Here is an 18,540-nt window from a genome sequence, read left to right as displayed (position 1 = left end):
GTCCTCTCTGTTTTTGATCATGCTGGGCCTTCTAGTGTCACATCTAACTACAAAAAAAGAGTACATCTTAGAAACCCTGCAGCAATATGAAAAATTTAACAGGCCAACTCCTCCTTTCCCTTTGGATATACAGAGGTGATTTTTATTTATACGGCAGGATTACAACTGATTCACGTTGTTTAAAAATGAAAGAAACTGATATAGTAGTGATGGAAGGCAGATCATTTTAACAGCATTAATTCTCCCATTTAGAGAGACGTGCCATGTACCAATACCATATGCTAGACGGTAGGTTCAAAGGTAGGAATATAATTTCAGCTATGAATATAGAATTTTACTCTTTACTTGCTATCATGCCAAGAAGTTTGTGAGCGATTTTGAATGGAAGGTTTTGTGAAAGGGCTATGTTATGTATCTGAACTGCTATTTAGCAGTTAACTTTGCAACTTGAAAAAAAATCCAAAAACAAGAATTATATCCAATATGATTGAAATAGTAATATACAGTATAAGAAGATCAGAAAGTTTACAAAAAGAGGAGGCCTATTCAGTTCATGAAACCTATTTGGTTGTTGGAACTTAATTGATCGAAGGATCTCATCCAGCCACTTCTTTAAGGAAGCCAGGGTATCATCAACATGGCTGGATAGCTTATTCCTGAGTCCCACAAACCTTTACTTAAAGAGGTGCCTCCTGTGTTTGGTTTTAAAAGCACTTTCACATAGTTTCTACTTTTTGTGTTTCAATGTTTATTCAATGAATACATCCAATGGGTTAATTTTGTCAATGCTTTTGAGGGTTATGAAGTCTTGTATTAGGGAACTTAATACTCTTTTTTTGCTCAAAGCAGCTTTTTTAAGATGAAAGTGCAGGGCATTACATTAAGCCCAAGAATGCATCAGGGTGCTGTTCTCAGGAATGATACCAGAGAAGCAATATTTATATTTTATAACATGGTGACCAAAATTGTACACAGTTTTCTAAATAAGACTTTCCCAGTGGACTGTACAATTTTAACATAACATGCTTTGATTTAAATCTATGCTCTTAACAACATATTCAACCAGATTTTTCTATTGCTTTCTCAAATTGTCTAGAAGGGGAAAATTATGTATATAATTAACAACTTCTTGTTTCTCATAAGTAACCTTTTCTAAGTCTCTACCATTTTTCATTTAGTTTTTTTTTTTTACCTGCATGCAAAACCCTGTTCTTGTATTGGACATCTGGTACAGTAGGTGTCTGCCCAATCCTGAACTTATTCTAAACGTTATTAAATTACATATGAACAAGTAATAGGTTTATTCCATGCTGAAAAAAGAAGAAAGAAAACACAACGTTTCGGCCGTGGAGCCTTCTTCAGGTGTGAGGGAAGAAGGCGGCTCCACGGCCTAAACGTTGTGTTTTCTTTCTTCTTTTTTTCAGCATGGAATAAACCTATTACTTTTTCCTCTGCAGCCTACGCATGCTGACGCAGCTACCCACCTTAAATTACATATGCTGCCTCTGTTTTAATCTTCCTATTTTCCTGTTCTGTAAGAATCTAGATTACTGATCTATATTAAGAAGAGCAGTGGTCCCAGTACAGATCCCTGTGGTGCTCTATGAATTACATCACCCAATTTGACCATTCACTCTGTCTATACTTTTCATTTCTGATCTAGTAACCAATCCTTAAAAAAATGTTCAGCCTGCAATCTGATAATTATTACTTTTATGAGGAAATTTATCAAGCCTTCTAAAAATCTAAATACACCATATCATTTACCATACATATTCCATATTGCACATAACAGAACATTGGTGTACAAAGACAGTCTGTCAGAGGTTTAATTCATATCTCATCCTTCTTTGAACAGATGTGTAATACTTGCTGCTAAAGGCTCTTTATTTAGGACAAATATCAATGGTGAGGGGGAATTCCTCTCTTTGAAATGAACTGAAGAAACTTTAAAATATCTGATTGATGACAATATTAGCCTGTTGATTGCTGTAGAGAAGTTTTATCCAAGAAATGAATGTATGATGTTTTGAATTAATTTCAAAATTAATTCTAAATTAAGTGCTGTAAACAGGTGATTCATTCCACTGATCATTTTTACACATTATTAAGATATCCATCAATGATACAAAGGAACAAGTAAAGGTTTATTTTTTATTCAGGTTCCTTTTAAGGTTTATTAAGGTTTACCCATCAGTGATGTTAAAGCAAATCCTAGAGTAGGCTAAATATATATCAACTGACCTAAAATTTGACTAAAATGTTTTGTAGTGGTGTTTAACCCATGTATTTACTTTCAAGTTTTATCAATGTTAATAATGTGACAATAGAGATCTTCAAAATCAATTGAAGAGCAAAGTTAAACTAATTTGAAAAAACAAATAAACTTTGAAATTTTGAGTGCACTTATAATTCGGAGGTAAAGGCAGCTATTTTTATCCAGAATAAAAAACTTCAGAAGATTGATGATTTTTCATGTGACATTTTTTTTTTCTCTTCATAGTCTCTCAATAACTAAATTTATTAATCAGCTGCTTGGTCAAATAATATGTACAGTGGTTATACTCTTTTTGTTTACAGGTAGCACTTACAAACGAGAATTCCCTCAAAATGGAAGCTGATATTTAAATTATGTGGACAACTACAAACTTTCCAAGTAACAGAAAAGAAAAATACAGGTAATGATTAATGTAGATCATACTGATTTAGGCTAATCAGAACCCAAATCAAGACCACTCAGAGCTTGCAAGATTTTGTTTTTATTTTTCAGCTCTTCAGCTCCTACAACAAATTGCTACTGTATGCTGTCATATAGTTACACTAGCTTAACCTTTGTGTGATGGGGATGTTGTATCTGAAATAGATCTATGCCCTCTTACTTCCTGTTAACTTGGTAAATTGTTTCCATGGAAACAGCCCCCAAGGTCAGGATGAAGTCAGAAAGGGTCAACGAGATCCATCTTAGATGTCACAGATGTTGAAGTTTGAAAAAAGGAAAAAAAATACAATTAAACACCAAAATTATTGCTTACAATAACCAAACAAGAGACACTATATTTACTATTACTCTTTCAGTGCTTGTTATGTATTTAATCGTAATGTCATATGAACAAAATAGAAACTGAGCAAAGTTTATCTGGTCTTGCATAATGAAATGAGTAATCATCACAGCCTTGTATCAGGTAGATTTGCATGTTCATTTTCAGCCTGCATTTTACATCCTGTTCAAGGTTGGCTACTGGTGTGAAACAGCTGAAGATCCTTTTCAGCATCTACACTTGACAGACGCATCCAGCTACAGTATGTAATTCAGGGAGAGGGTTGTTACGCTCAAAAAGCATTCTCTCCAAAAGCCACTTTGTCTCCCCACGCAGCTCCATGATTGGATCATTACTACGAATGAAGCTATGAGCATTCAAAAACGGAACATTAAATAACAATCGCCCTGCACAAATGCAATCAAAAATGCCATGCTTCCTTCTTTAATAGGGGAGAAGAAAAGCTGATTTTTTCAGCCATTTTCATATCAATGATTTCTGCCACATAGGATGCTAATATTCATCTTACATTTGAATGTCTGTTTGAGATCTCATTTTCCCTGCAGGCAGCTCAGAAAAGGCCCTTTAATGACAAAGCTCATTCTCTCTGCATGGGTGACAGTGAGGAGGCAAGGTCAAAGAGAGAAAACACACGATCTACTTACTCAGCACTATCCAGTCATAAAATCCAGCACAGCAAGTTTGACCTGTTCCTCGCCAACAAAAGCATTTCGTTAGCTGTCATAATTAAAAATTAGGAGTACCATGCTTTTCAGATTAATGCAAAGCAATTTTCAGGAAAACCCTTCAATTTTATGGGATACATAAGTAATTTGTCTAATGGGTTTTGTGAAAACTACCTATATTTGTTACCATGTATAAAGCAGGTCATTGTACTGAAGAGATAAAGCACCTCGCTTAACAATGCTCCACTCAGTAGCCATACAAGCACAGCTCAATACCTATTTTGCTTACAGGGCTGCAGGGGAGCAGAAACCTATCCTTGCCAACAACGGGTGGAAGACAGGGTACACCTTGGAAGGGACACCAGTCCATTGCAGGACTCACACTCACACTCACACTCACACTCACACTCACACTCACACTCACACTCACACTCACACTCACACTCACACTCACACTCACACTCACACTCACACTCACACTCACACCAGGGCCAACTTTCCCAGAAGCCAATTAACCTACCAGCATGCATGTCTCTGGACAGTGGGAGGAAACCGGAGAATGTGGTGGACACACAAATTCTATGCAGGTAACAGCCCGGGAATTGAACCCAGGGCCCCAGCGCTGCGAGACAGCATGCGTAGCACTACGCCATCATGCTGCCCTCTTATGCGCAAATTAAATTCAACTTACCAACAGTTTTCTGCCTCCTTATATCTTAAGCAAACTATCCTTTGTACCACACTCACACCAAAGTCTTCAAATTGGAATCCCATCAAGGAAAAAGTATAGCTATATGCATATATATTGTATTGTAGTCATCCATAATATGACCTGCAGTCATAACCAGGATATGAATGATCCAAGCTTTTGCTTCTTTAGTCAGCTGGTTTGAATAGCTTGTAAACCTTTGGTAATGTTAGACTACTTGCCTTTGCATTAATATACATTTGTTTACCAGTATAAAGTAAATATATTTTATGACTAATGTATTAAATATTAGAATGACAGTAGTATTCCAAAAGATTACCTATGTTTGGATTTTTCTGTAACTTTGAAAAGAAAAAGAATATAAACAAGCACTTTCACAAAATGTTGGCATGAAATTTCAACAAGGAAAGAAAAACAGTATTTTTTTGTGTCCTGAAACAAAACTAGGGTTCATGTCTGAGAAATAAAACCCTGCTTAGCTGAACCATTCTACTCAACTCCACCACTTGGCCTTTTCTATGAGTATCACCAGAGCATAAGACTACTCATCTCTCTGCACTGGCTTCTAGTCACAGCTCACTTAGATTAGAAACTTCAGTGCCAGCCTACAGGGCTTTCACCTCCAGACCACTGACTGGCCCTGTGCTCATGCTCTGTGAAGGCCCCCCAAACGCTGGAAAATCTACCTGCCACAATCAAAATTGGAAGAAAATTCCTATTTGGGAATATACTGTAACACTTACTGTTGAGAGCCCTCTTCTTAAATATAAACCACAGATGCTACAGGTAACTGTAAGATGTAACTGTAAGATGCTTTAGATAAAACCATCTGCCAAATGAATCAATGTAATTGTGAATTAGACAAAGCATCGCAGTTTGTGCTCCAGGAGGCCTGGATGAAGTTCACTTTTCATTACAGTTTTTGTAATTCATTTTTACTATCCTGAACGAGTGGTAAAACATTGAAAAAAGAACAGCTAACCTCGATGGTGGGAGGCTCCTTCTTTCTTCCACGAATCCAGGCTGGAACATAAGCAAAAGAAACACAATGTAAAACACCAACAACAAAGGGAAAGAAGTCAAGTAAGAGCGAGAAAAGCCTTGAAGACAACTAAATAAACAGTTTTTAAAAAGCATTCCATCTTTTAGCTTTTTTTAGGAATATACAGTAACGTTTACTGATGAGAGCCCTCTTCTACCCTATAAAACACAGATGTTACAGAAAGACCAAATTAATGCAGGAGGCTGAATTACAATAGCAAGTGTTTGTGTTGATTAAATAACTAAAAAATAGTGGTCAGATAAAACAAAAATCTTCATGGCTTCATCTCCTACTACATCAGTTTTTATTTTCTGTTATAAATTCCATTCCTTTGACAAGGAAAGGCTCCATTTCTTAAATGCCCACGTAAACATTTTTTTTTGCACCAAACAAAAATATTTAGCGCTAACCTCCATTTTAATTCTTTCCATAGGTTTACTTTTGAATTGCTGAGCCATTTACTTTCACTTCAATATTTTTTTCTTTTAGAAGGTGAAAGACCTAGCATGAAGACCTAGAAAGTAATCCAAGATTTTGAAAATAACCCATATATTTTAGGAATTGCCTGAAATATTTTATCTCCACACAAGCACACTCAAACTTTTCTCATGCTACAAAATGTTACCATAAACCTTTCAGTTGCCTTGCTGCCACATTTCGACAGTAATAATTTGGGCAGTTACTATTCTAAGAAGATCATATATCCCAATGTAAAAGGGAAGAACTACAAATGAAATCTGAATCTCATTCCTGATTTTTATTGCCTGCACTGGGGGATATAGCTCCTTAAAGGGATAGGTTTATACTCCGTTATGATCTGCATTTATTTCTCATAGAAAATCTTCAGTGGTACATCAGGGATGAAACATGGGATAAAAGTCAGCTTCAAAGCTAGGCAACTGGAGAGTCTGATAGGCCACAGAGGTAAAACAAATATTACAAAAGAAAACTAGAAAGGAAAGGCTTGTGTTAGTATGTGTGAGGAAATAAAAAAAAATATATATACAGGTCCTTTGTTGACTGAGAGGAATGCTGGCCTTTAAAAAAGTAAATGCAAACTATAAAATATATTTTGGCTTATACTGGTAATACTTCAATGAGTGAAAATGACTGCTCATAAACACTATCATTTTTCACTGCATTGTTTCTTTAGGATACAATAATTAAAGTAAGAATATATGGAGTATTTTAAGGCACTTTAAAGCACGTATTAAAAAAAACTACTTTCAATGAAAAATGTAAAATGTGTGCTTAATACTGCTCTGGAAGGCTCCCTTTAAATATATTCTAAGTGTTAAACTGTTTCTACTGCATTGTTAGGCACTGGGGACATAAATGATCATAAACCTCTTTGAGAAATGGCATAGTTTTTAAAAATACATTTTCATGAAGTCTGGGGACTTGTTAAGAATTGCCCTTTCTTTACTAAAACAGATAATAATCCCCTTTTAATGCGTCTCCGCCGAATTTATGAAAGGAGAATCAAACTGCCCTTTAAGGGGATGATGTATTGTCAGAGTAAAGGTTGCTGCATCTTTTGTACTAAAGCAATCTACCATTATCTAACTGTTTATCTAGTCTTAAATGCCTCTTATTTTAAATACTTCAGTAAAACTGTTTATGACACTGTTTATCAAAGAATATCAGATGGGCCAGGTGGAAACTGTAAAGGTAATGAGAAACTATTAGTTATAAAAGTATCAGTCTTTTGCTACAGTATGCAGAAACACAATGACGGAAACATTTAAAGCTAGTTTTGGATTTTTAAATGATCTTAGATAAAAATGTAATTGATGAGAACGTATGGTAAGATAAGATCAATGTTTCAACATCCAAACAAAGAAAAACCATTAAGTTGTTCTCAAAAGCTTTTTTTAAGCTTCTTTAAGACCCTGATCTCCTCCAGTTCTATTGTAGAAAATTCCATTGAAGCGGAGAGTTTTAAATGACACTTTTTTATGTTGCCTACAAGCCAAAGTATTCAGTTAGCTTTTGAGATTCTTACTGAAAATCTATTTAGCCCAAGTCTTTTTCTGTGCATCTCTGAGTACGGTACTGCAAGAGATAACTAACACCACTTTCTCCCAGCACCTTGGGAGTTTGGCATTCTTTTATCAGAGCTCATTTGCATTCTTATTAGTATGCATGAAATTTTCACTGAACTTTAATACCCCAACCGCTGCATAATACACTTTAATGAGCATAAAAGTGAGCATGAAAATTAAAACTCACATTAATCACTAAATGCTACACTAAAGGAAGGGGGGGGGATTGAGGAGGATGAAAAAAAAGAAGAAGTGACAAGGGCTTTCCAGTGAAACGCTTGAACGCTGCATGGAGCTTGCAATCTCTGAATCTCCACAGGCACTGAAAATGACTGATGTGCTCTCAGGAATGGTGCTGACATGAGCTACAGAACTAAATGAGAAATTCCATCAGCATGTACAGTAGGTGACCACAAGGAATTAAAATTACAGAGGGCTTGTCAGCAGAGTGCATCCAGGAGATAGAGCACCCATAAATATTTATCCGGCTCCTCATTTGGGAGGGAGAAATGAACCACGTTCTCAAAGGATGCCGCTTTCTTGCCTGTTCTCCGAAAGGGCAGTCTGCGCTGACCAGAGAAAACAGCTTTTCCACAAACAGGCACGCTCAGCTGTCAAATTAAACATGTGCCGTACTGTACATAGCAACGAATCCTGTCGACCACAGCTGGGAAATGATCAACTAAGGCTTTTCTTGAGTATTCATAATAGATTTCTGTATTTGAATTGTTAATGATCAAAGACAAAGACAGCTATTTATGTAAAGCATTAGCATTTTTAAGTCTCCTTACAGTGGAGGGCTAGCTTTTCTTCTATTGTTCCAGTTATCAAAAAGAAAACATAAGCTTATGTCACTCAAGCATTTACAGAACTACAATAATGTTTCCTAGCATTTTTTACTGGGTACTCAGACATAAATGATTTTTTGAGACACATTTTTTGTTCCTTTGCAATTTTTAAAAACTCTCCTAGTTATCCGATAGATATTCCAAATTGTGTTCGGTTTTCCAGTCTATACAGTAGATATAAATCAAACATAGCCTGCCACAGCTTCAGCAGATATACCATACATTAGAAAATTCAATTTAAAAAAATAAATAAGCAGAACAGAAGCTCTCATAGACTACCCCTGTCACAGAATTATGGTTCAAATCACTGGGCAATATGCAATTCTGCATGGTAGCACAGTTTGATACAGATGGGTTCAGTCACAGCCAGTGGTTCAAGTCAGGCAGTCAAAAAGTGTTAATGTGAATCACTTTCCATTCCTGACATTATAGCACTCTCCGTGAAAATATTATTCAGGCTTTTAGTCTATAGCATTACCATCCCATTCAGAGGGAATGCTTCCTTCTTGATATTCATATTCCTTTGGATTTGTTGCCTCCACTATTCTCTTTGCTCGAATGGTCTGCCCTGAAATAAAGAACAGGAAAATGTTTTAAACATAAACTCCATGCACAATTTATGATGATGCGTTGCTCCTTTGACAGCATGTGGCTTATTACCTCTAGCCCTGAGGCCTACCTCATAAGATACTCAGCTGTAATGCAAAAATCTGGTCCAAGCACTATGTAAATATAGCTTTTTTACCAACAATATCTTATGCAAATTTATGAATAGGGTACAACAAAGGAGGGTCAAACATTTTTAAAGCTTTAAACACACCAAATGGGCCAAGTTAGAAATTGCAGTTTAGAAATTTTAGTCCAATCTATTTTAAGCAAAAAAAATAGGAACACATTCCATAATTTACACACCACAAATAATATTGATTGTAAGAGTTAAGGAGCACGAGTCAGGAGTCATGTTTTTAAAAAGCAAATGAACTTTGTTCACAAACACTTTGACATCTTTTCTACTTACTGTAAACTCAAACAATTCATGAAATATTCATTCATTTGTTGTCACAGAGGGTAGAGGCTAGTTGCAATGAAGTATAGTATCTGACCATGGTGTGGATACAGATTCACTGAAAGCCTTTAAGAGACAGCGTGATGACATTTTGCATGTTCATGGTGAGATACAAGCAACCAAACAAATTCAATTCAGTGGTATTATCTCATTTGTATTCTGTGCTTCCAGTATATATATACCTGTAATAAGGACATGCAGAAGATCTTGCTATCGAGATCTTTCAATGCATTTTGAAAAGCCAAGTAGAAGCCTTTTAACCCAAATGACAGGGGTTCACACAATTTTCAATGCAACTGATTAACTGGTGAGCACCATCTACAAAACACTATGGGTTTTAGACAAATTAAGGATTTCTAAAAAACAATTTAGTTTTTTTCATAACTGCAAGCCTGTTCTTAGTGATAAATTATACTCTGAATGTTATTTAATGCTAAAAAATGTGACTCTTTCTGTAAAGCAGACAGTGCAGGTAAAAGAAAACTGTAAATTGCCCTTGCAAAATATTTTTGGTGCTACACTTCCTGTCCTCCCCAAAAAACGACACAAGTGTGTTTGAAAAACAAAATAGTTTATCATATAAATCAGCTACAGTAATTAATGATACTTGCCTGAAAGCGTCCATTTGTACCCATTACTAAACATCTTTGATCGTCTAAGTAACCATTAGGAACATTAAAGCTTCTCTAACAAAAAGGTAAGAATACATCACTTTCCTCATCGTTTAAGTGCAAACACCTGCTGAAGTGCCACCGATTGAAAAAACAGCAATGAATTTGGCATGTCCTGACATTTATACAAGTTCTCACATTTTATAGAAACACTGCAGGTGAACGTTACGGGTATCAAAAGCAAAATGTCAATAATATATACTTGAGCAGTTTGTATTCTTAGAAGAATGACATTCATATTCTATTTGAGAAAATGACAAATCAGTCCTTCACCTAGAAATGGTGTGAAAAAGTATATCCAGGAATTATCAATGACCACAGCACAAAATTAAAGTATTCTACATTCCTTGCTACAGAGTAGCTGAAATGTAGAAATCATAGTGAATAATTAGAAAGTTAAAAAAACATTACATTATGTAGAAAAGCTCTCTTTAGATATCTCAGCATAACTGATGGGTTAAAATTGGGCACACACACACACAACACGCATGGTACCAGGTAGAGAAATAATATTTATTAATATTGATAACCATTTTACTTTTCAAATACACTTTAAAGAGTACAAACAGAGATTAGTAATGGATATTACAATCCACTCAGTAACAGGGTTATGTTTAAATATATTTAGCTTATTGTTTTAAATAATTCAACTTCAAAAAATTCCCTAGTGGATTCAGAACAAAGCCAGTTCACAAACAAAAACAAAGCACCATAGCAAGATAAATTTCTGTAAAAAAAACAACACTGAAGATATGAAATACATTATTCTAAGTATGACTTTGTTGTTATGTTTATTTCGGGAAAGATATGCCTTTCACACACTGTGGTCTGCCAGCCCCCAATAAACCTCCTCAATTTAGTTGTAAACTTTTTTTGTATTCTGTTAAATTGTTCTGGAATCCCTGCAAAATATTCCAAAATTGCTTTTTTGAACTTCTGTGTTCACATTATTTTAACCCCTGTATTTTCTAGTGGGATAGGAAAATTCTGTTAAAAGCCCAGAATTTAAACATTTATCTTTTTATTTTGTATTAACTGTATAGGATACAAGATAAATATGATGCTGTATGTAAGACTTAAATCCTTTTAAAGTTGGGAAATGATCTACTTTGGTAAAAACTTAAAAAATCCGATTTTGGCATCACAATTGCATTGATTAAACATTATTGTTACGCATAATTTCAAAAGAACTGACACGGTTCTAGAACATTTAACCATTGTTCACCTCTTACAAAATGAGAGAGAGTAGAAAATGTAGCACCATGTAAGGTTATACACCTACTGTGGTTATTCTGTCTGTGCTTTATAAGGGGTAGGCTATTTCTCAGTAGGTAATAAATGTGTGTGGTAGCATTACATTGATATATTGCTGGGGTTTACTTGCTGTATTGTCAGTAGAACTCTGCGACAAATGGAAACAATAAATAAATGACAACTGTGCTTAGGGTTTTCCTGATGAAGGGAGTTGAATAAATTGGGCTGTCTGACAGTCAAACCAGTGGATTCAGCTAGGCCACGGAGCCCCCTTCCGATTAGTTACTTCCTGAGGCCAAGACCAAAACAGGATCAGTGGGAAACTTCAACAATATCAGGGGGGTCTGCACTGATTATTGCTTGCACCTCGCAAAATTTACATCAGAATTAATAATCAGATAACCTACTGAAACAGAAGCATGGGGAGGTGTGTGTGTGTGGTGGTGGTTGAGCTGATGATGTTCTCATGCATATTTATAAGATCACACCTGTCTGAGCCAGTTTCATTCACGCGGCACTCTGGTAATGCAAATGTCAGGCTACAGCAGCAGCAAAATCCAATCTACTAAATAAACCAACATCTGTATTGCTTATATTATTCTTTCTTATGACTGAAAATCATTCAATCATCGTTTTCTAATAAGCTATAAAGGAAGTATCAAGGGGAGGCACTTCTCTTCCTTCCTTTTGGATGAGGTAAATAAATTTCAGTTTTAAAACTTCTATTTAATAAAGCAACGCCACCCTGATTAGTAGCTCTGCACACCTTTCTAATTGGAAAGCATAAAACTACCCAGTGAGTTCGGTCACACTTTTCATTGTTATCTAACACACAAACACACAAGATTAGACTTACCAAGCCTCCAATAAAAGCTCAGCAAGATATCACATGTGAATTTGTGATGTTTCTTTACTTAAATGTGACTGAATGTGGTGTCAAAAGACACTGTAAAAAAAGGTTAAATATACCAGGAATGTATACATTAATAACAAATGAACAAAGAACTGCAGAAAGCTAATCTTTTCTTAAATGATGAATGGATTCATTAACTTTCTGTTAAAATTGTAACACTAAATGTGCAGATATCTTTAGATGTAAACAGACTACATTCCTATTTGTAGTCATTTGTTTTGTGTTCGCACCCTTTCCAAATAAGTGCAAATAAACAGTGCTGAGATACTGAATGCTAATTGACAGATTTATGAAGACTGAGTAAGTTTGTGTGAGCTCGCTTTATCTAATCAAATTGTGGACGAAGGCTGGCACTTGCAGTTTCTTCCCTGTTTTCTTAATATAGGCGATACAGGAGACTGTCTCCATGGTTACCAGTAGCCAGTCTTTAGGTAACGGAATTACTACCTATAGAAACAGCAAGTGCAAGTTCAGATAGCTGTAACTTTGTCTTTGAAACTACATTTCAAAGAAAGTTCTTTAATGAAAAGCAGATATTTCAGTTTCTTACTAAATTAGAAAATTACTACAAGCTGCTACTCTAAGGATTATAATGAAGCAGAGTTTTTTATATTTTAAACACTTAGGTACTTCTATGATACTCCCCTAACATGAATTCCTGTTGCCTTTTAATGTATATACTGTGTTTTGCAAAAGTATTCAGACCTTGTGATGCCCAATTTTGTGAAATCCAAAAATAGTGCATACAGATTTTTAAACTTAACTTATTCAAACTCCCAAAGCTTCAACTGCAGACTTCTAAAGGTCAGATAAGTTACAGTAAATGACAGCAAAAATTAAAAGAGAACAAATGAGATATTAACTACGTACGGTAAGTATTCAGACCCAAGAACTCACTATTTGGTGGAAGCAACTACAGCCACAAGTGTAAGTCTCTCTACAAGCTTTGCTCACAGATATGATACAATTTTTGCCCAGTCCTCTTGGAAAAACTTGCTCAATCTCTTTCGTTCTTGAGGCTCTCTTGTGATAGAAATCATGTCAGGTCTTTGATTGAGTAACTCCAGAACATTCACTTTATTTTTAAGCCACTCCAGTGTAGCTTTCGCCTTGTGCTTTGGGTCAGTATCCTGCTGAAAGGTTAATTTTTGTCCCAGTTTTAGCTCTGAAGCTGGTCGTCCTCTATGATTTGCCAGAACTTTGCTCCATTTATGTTCCCATCAGTCTTGACAAGCTTCCCAGTCCTTGCTGATGAGTAACAGAACTAGAACACAAAGCTGCCACCACCATGCTCGATATTCATGATGTTGTACTATGTTGGGTATGCAACAGATTTAAAGCTTTCCATTTTGACCAAAAACCTCTAATTAAACCTCTAATTTTGTCTTGTCCAACCACAAAACCTTTTGCCACATGTATTACATAGTGCTTTATTGCTAACTCTGTGCAGGATTTGCAAAAGGCTAGCTTTGTGGTGTGACTGAGCTATTGCTGACTCGTACATTTTCTTCCATCTCAGTAACTGAGCTTTGTACCTCTTTCAAAGTTGCTGTTGGCCTCATAGCTGCAAACCTAACCAGTTACCTTCTTGCCCAGATGCTCAGTTTGGAGAGACGGCCTAATCTTGGTAATGTCCACTTCTTAATGATCAATTTCACCACGCTGAAATAAATATTAAGGGTCTCTGAAATATTTTCTACCCTTCTCCTGATGTGTGTTTAATACAACTTTAGCCTTAAGTTCCTTTGAAAGCTCCTTGGTCTGTGGGATTGGTGTCATTATTCTAAAATCACGTGAACCATGGTTATTACTACTCAACTGTGTGCCTTGTTAAGGTTACTTTGCATAGGTATGGATACTTATGTCATTACGTTCACATTTTTCTTTCATTTAAATGATAACATGTTTGGAGTAGTTTGAGGTAGTTATGTATATAACAAATATTAAATCTTAAGAGCAACAAAATGAAAATAAAAAAACTGTCCAAGGGTTTGTATACTTTTTCAAAGCACTGTATACCTGAAATCCTAGGAATATGAACAACTTGCTGGAAACTGAAAGTGATTCTAAATATAGTGTATCTACTGTGAAATATATATATATACACACAAATACATTACATGAAGTATTAGGAAGGTAAATATGATATTCATTGCCCTTATGTGTCTATACATGTTTTGTATTTATCTTACTGGATGCTGGTGCTGGACGCATTTGCCATTTTGTTATCTTGTTGTAAATACATGATAGTTGCAATACATTTCATACTGCTATTGCACAAAGACGGGTATATTTCATCTATGTATTGTAAGACCGTCTTTTTTAAGGAAACACTACTGCTAATAATAATAATAATAATAATAATAATAATAATAATAATAATCTGTAATCCCTTTACTTTATGGATTTTGCTGTCACAAACTGATTAGGATTACATGTTCTCTGCAGTGCTGCCTTATGTTACATCATTACAGAACTGAGATTAGCTTGTTGCATTACAAGTAATTAAAAACATGACAAACCACAGCCAACATACACCACATAAGGAGGCAGACTGTCTTGTTTAAGGTCATTTCTAAGATCTTGAAAACATATGAATCTGTTCATTTCACAGATCTATGCCGGAGGTCCCATTTTCTAAGGATGTAATGGCTTTGCTGAATCTATAGGTTTCCTGACAGGTTTGTTTGAGTCATTTTTTTTAAGAACACATTTCATTTCAGGCAAAGATTCACTAGTAATTACGTTCTTATATGACTTAGATCAAGCTGGTGTGAAACTCCTGGTTATCCCCCTTTATTAAAAAAAGAAATGAATTTATTTGGAATTAACACAGGAGCACCCTATGCTGTACCCTGGAGGACGAAAATACATCTCACTATAGCCAACTACTCTGGACTACGTTAAACAGCACTTTCTCTTTTCCAAAAATTAAATTAAAAGGTTTCATTTCTTTTTGTTTGACTCCTGCACCTAGATGGATGAGTATACCTTTCTTCAACTAACTTTCCCCAAAGGAATAGTTTATTAATCCTTGAAGTTTTTTTTTTGAAGGAAGACTAGTTGTTACCTTCACTCCGGGTAACAGTAACTACTTTAAACACTTTTTATGCTGTTTAGGGCGGGGGGGAGGCATGTCTGGAAACTGTGTGAGGACCCTGAAAATATGGATACTGTTTTTTTGCTAATGGTGATTTTACTGTGGTATAACTATCTACTATTATGATAATAATTACATTTTACAAAGTAAATACCAATGAGTTTGATCATTTTTCATTGTAAATAAAACTAAAATAAATATAATTAGTAGATAAATGTTTGCTAAAAGCAACCATAATAAGGTGATCTTGCACTGAACTAATAAATGCAAATTAGTCTCTAGTTAAATTGTTTCCTTACACTATCTGATGGTGTGCATTTTTATGCTATAATCAAAGTCATAATTGCAAGTGTACTCATTAACACAAATCTGTATAGCAAAATAACATCAATTTGGCATAAAGTTGTATTGTATTACATAGGAACAAGTAATAGGTTTATTCCATGCTGAAAAAAAGAAGAAAGAAAACATATATATATTTACATGCATATATATTTACATATATGCAAAAAGTTTAGAACATATTGATATATTTGCCAAAAGGAACATCTTTCTCAAGGTTTACCTCTGGACTGCTACACGTGTACACTGAAAGACATCATACAAGCAAAAATCAAGATTAGCAAAAAACAATATAGCCTAATGTGCTGAAGTAACAAGGCATCGGTCGTAAATAATAATAAAAAACATGACAAAGAAAAAAAAAGAATTCCTACAATTAAAAGATATGAAGAAATGGGAAAAATTAAAACTGCCCTGAAAAACATACTTGAGTTACAAATGAGAAAAAACTATGTTTATGTAAAACATTTACAGTATGCGACTCAATCTGCAGGGGTGCTCATAATCCATACCCTGGTTTCATTAAAGACACATAAATGTCGCACAAATCCCAGGGATCTCTTGAGGCTGCTGAAAGATTTCCAGTGTCTCCGACATTCGTTCCACTTACAGTGCTATCAATGACAATCAAGGGATAACCCGATGTTATTCAAAGACATGCAACTATTTGTCTCTGAAGATCTAAAGAGTGAAGTGCAGTGTCATTTCAGAACAGTTTAAAAATGTTTATGAAGCTATAAACTTCATAACTGTAAAAGATAGACGCAAAACAATCAATCACATGTTCCTTTAGTTTGAAGAGATTAAATAGAATCTGCTTAGTAAGAGCAAATAATGATCTTCACTGAATCAGTATTAAAATGCTTACTTGCATTTTTTAGGTCTAAATTAAAAAGTTTGCATAATTTTCAATGATCACCTTATTTATGTGGCATAAAAGTGTTTTATTTACTCTGCTGTTACAAAACAAACAAAAATAAACATCACTAAGGTGTATGAGACTTATTTCCACTAATTTATTATTAAAATCAAAACTTAAAGTACCAAAGGAGGTTTGCATGGTATGAAACATTTGACCTGCTAAATGCTCTGTCATAAAATCACAATTTTTCAGGGAAAAACAAATATTAGAAAATGATTTCTGTAGCCGAAAAATGTATTCTAAAAAACAAAACTGATCCATAAAGAAAACACTGGCAAGTCACTAACAAAATTTCATTATGTCCATGTTTAAACCCTATATTTGGCTTAAAACCGGATACAATTATGAAACAGTACCAGTTTGATTTGCTCTCCTGTTAGTCTTGCTCTTTGGGCTGTAAGGTCAAAGACATACACATTTCCTCTTTTTTACGTTCGGGGGAATGACTCTCATTTGATTTTGATTCTGTAATTTGCAAAAAAAAACGATATGTGGTGAAAGTAGACCTAAAACAAAACCTTTAGCTGTAAGATGATGTCAACTTGCTTTACAAAACAAAGCAAAATTCCCTTGCGAGAACAACCTTAGCTGTCCTCATAATGCCAGTTTCTTAAAAGTTATGTTGTTTGTGAAGACTTTTTCCCAAATTTGGACTTCACCAATAGAGTAAAACTGTACCTGCACACAAACATGCATGAAAATTACAGAAATACATGTCAGGAGGTCTACAATACTGCGTTTTTCCTGGACACCCTTACATGTCATCATAAACAAACAGATTAACAAGGGGGAAGGGGTAGAAGGTTGCTGTTCATATTCATATTCAACCCTGGCACAGGGGAGACTTTTAAATATTTTTGTTAAATATTATGCTGTTGCAACCTGCATTTAAACCTCTGCAGTTCTCTCAATTAAAAGTAATCTACCAGTTTAGTTGTGATTCCTTTAATTCAGTTTCAGCCCTGGTTCAAATACAATGCCTGTAATAGTCTGCTAATTACTTTGATCTAAAGTGAATAATCACCACTTAGCTGTACACTCTGTTTTCCATTAATTAACCAAATCTTGATCCAGAAACATGTATTACCTTTGATGCCTAAAGTCTTCAATCTAAGAATTAATCTAAAACTGGCTTTAAACCCGTACTGTGTATCCATTATCCAAAAACAAAAATTTAAACCCATAGAATATCTATCCGATAGAATCCTACTGCCACACTGATGATCAAGTTTAGTTACAATTATTGTTATATTTAACGGATTGCCCTTACTGCCTACTGCCTTCAATATGATAATAAATCTTTTATGAGGAAATTTATCAGAAGCCTTTGAACATTTTAAATATACTATATCAAATGCTACATATACATTTATGTTGTCACTTGTTCATAGATCTCTAACCAGTTAGTAAAACAAGACCTACATTTTCTAATTACACGTTGGCTACCCCTTAGACACTTAGTGTCATACAGATGATCCACTGGTTTAGGTCTAATTATTGTTTCCATACCACAGATAACCAAAACAAGCTATGGAACTTTTGTTGCCCTTTTTATGGATAGGTGTTACATTAGCAATTTTCCAGTTGACGGATATTACCCTGTATCGAGTGATGGCGGAAAGGGTTTCCTTAATGGCCTTTGAATAACATCTTTTGCTTCCTTAAGTACAATTGGTAGAATACCATTAGACCCTTGAGATGCATCATAAGTGTTTCCGGTACCTGTAACACTCCTGCCTCTTATGTGTTAATGTTATTTTTCTTAGAACATTGTCTTTTCTAAGTTTGAGGCATTATGTTTGTTCTTGATGAATACCTGACTGAAATATTCTTTACAATTCCCTTTCATTATCCAAAGGTTTCCCATTAGATCCTTTATAACAACCTTTACTATTCATCTTGAT

At 35.0% G+C, this 18,540-nt stretch overlaps 1 protein-coding gene across 2 annotated transcripts in view; it reads right to left on the bottom strand.

Moving 5' to 3' along the window:
* Positions 1-18,540, bottom strand: part of ndufaf2 (NADH:ubiquinone oxidoreductase complex assembly factor 2) — a 59,985-nt gene that overhangs the window by 8,481 nt on the left and 32,964 nt on the right. Inside the window, exons 2-3 of one of the 2 annotated variants that reach the window (XM_006626908.3) lie at positions 8,847-8,936; positions 5,416-5,456 (exon numbers count right to left, since the gene is read on the bottom strand). In XM_006626908.3, coding sequence (XP_006626971.1) covers positions 5,416-5,456; positions 8,847-8,936 — 131 coding nt within the window. The remainder of the gene's footprint in view (positions 1-5,415; positions 5,457-8,846; positions 8,937-18,540) is intronic. The other variant, XM_015367307.2, reaches the window with a different exon arrangement.

This window comes from Lepisosteus oculatus, chromosome 3 (assembly GCF_040954835.1).
Source record: "Lepisosteus oculatus isolate fLepOcu1 chromosome 3, fLepOcu1.hap2, whole genome shotgun sequence".
NCBI classification, from domain to species: Eukaryota; Metazoa; Chordata; class Actinopteri; order Semionotiformes; family Lepisosteidae; genus Lepisosteus; species Lepisosteus oculatus.
This window is presented reverse-complemented; position numbering and strand designations above follow the sequence as displayed.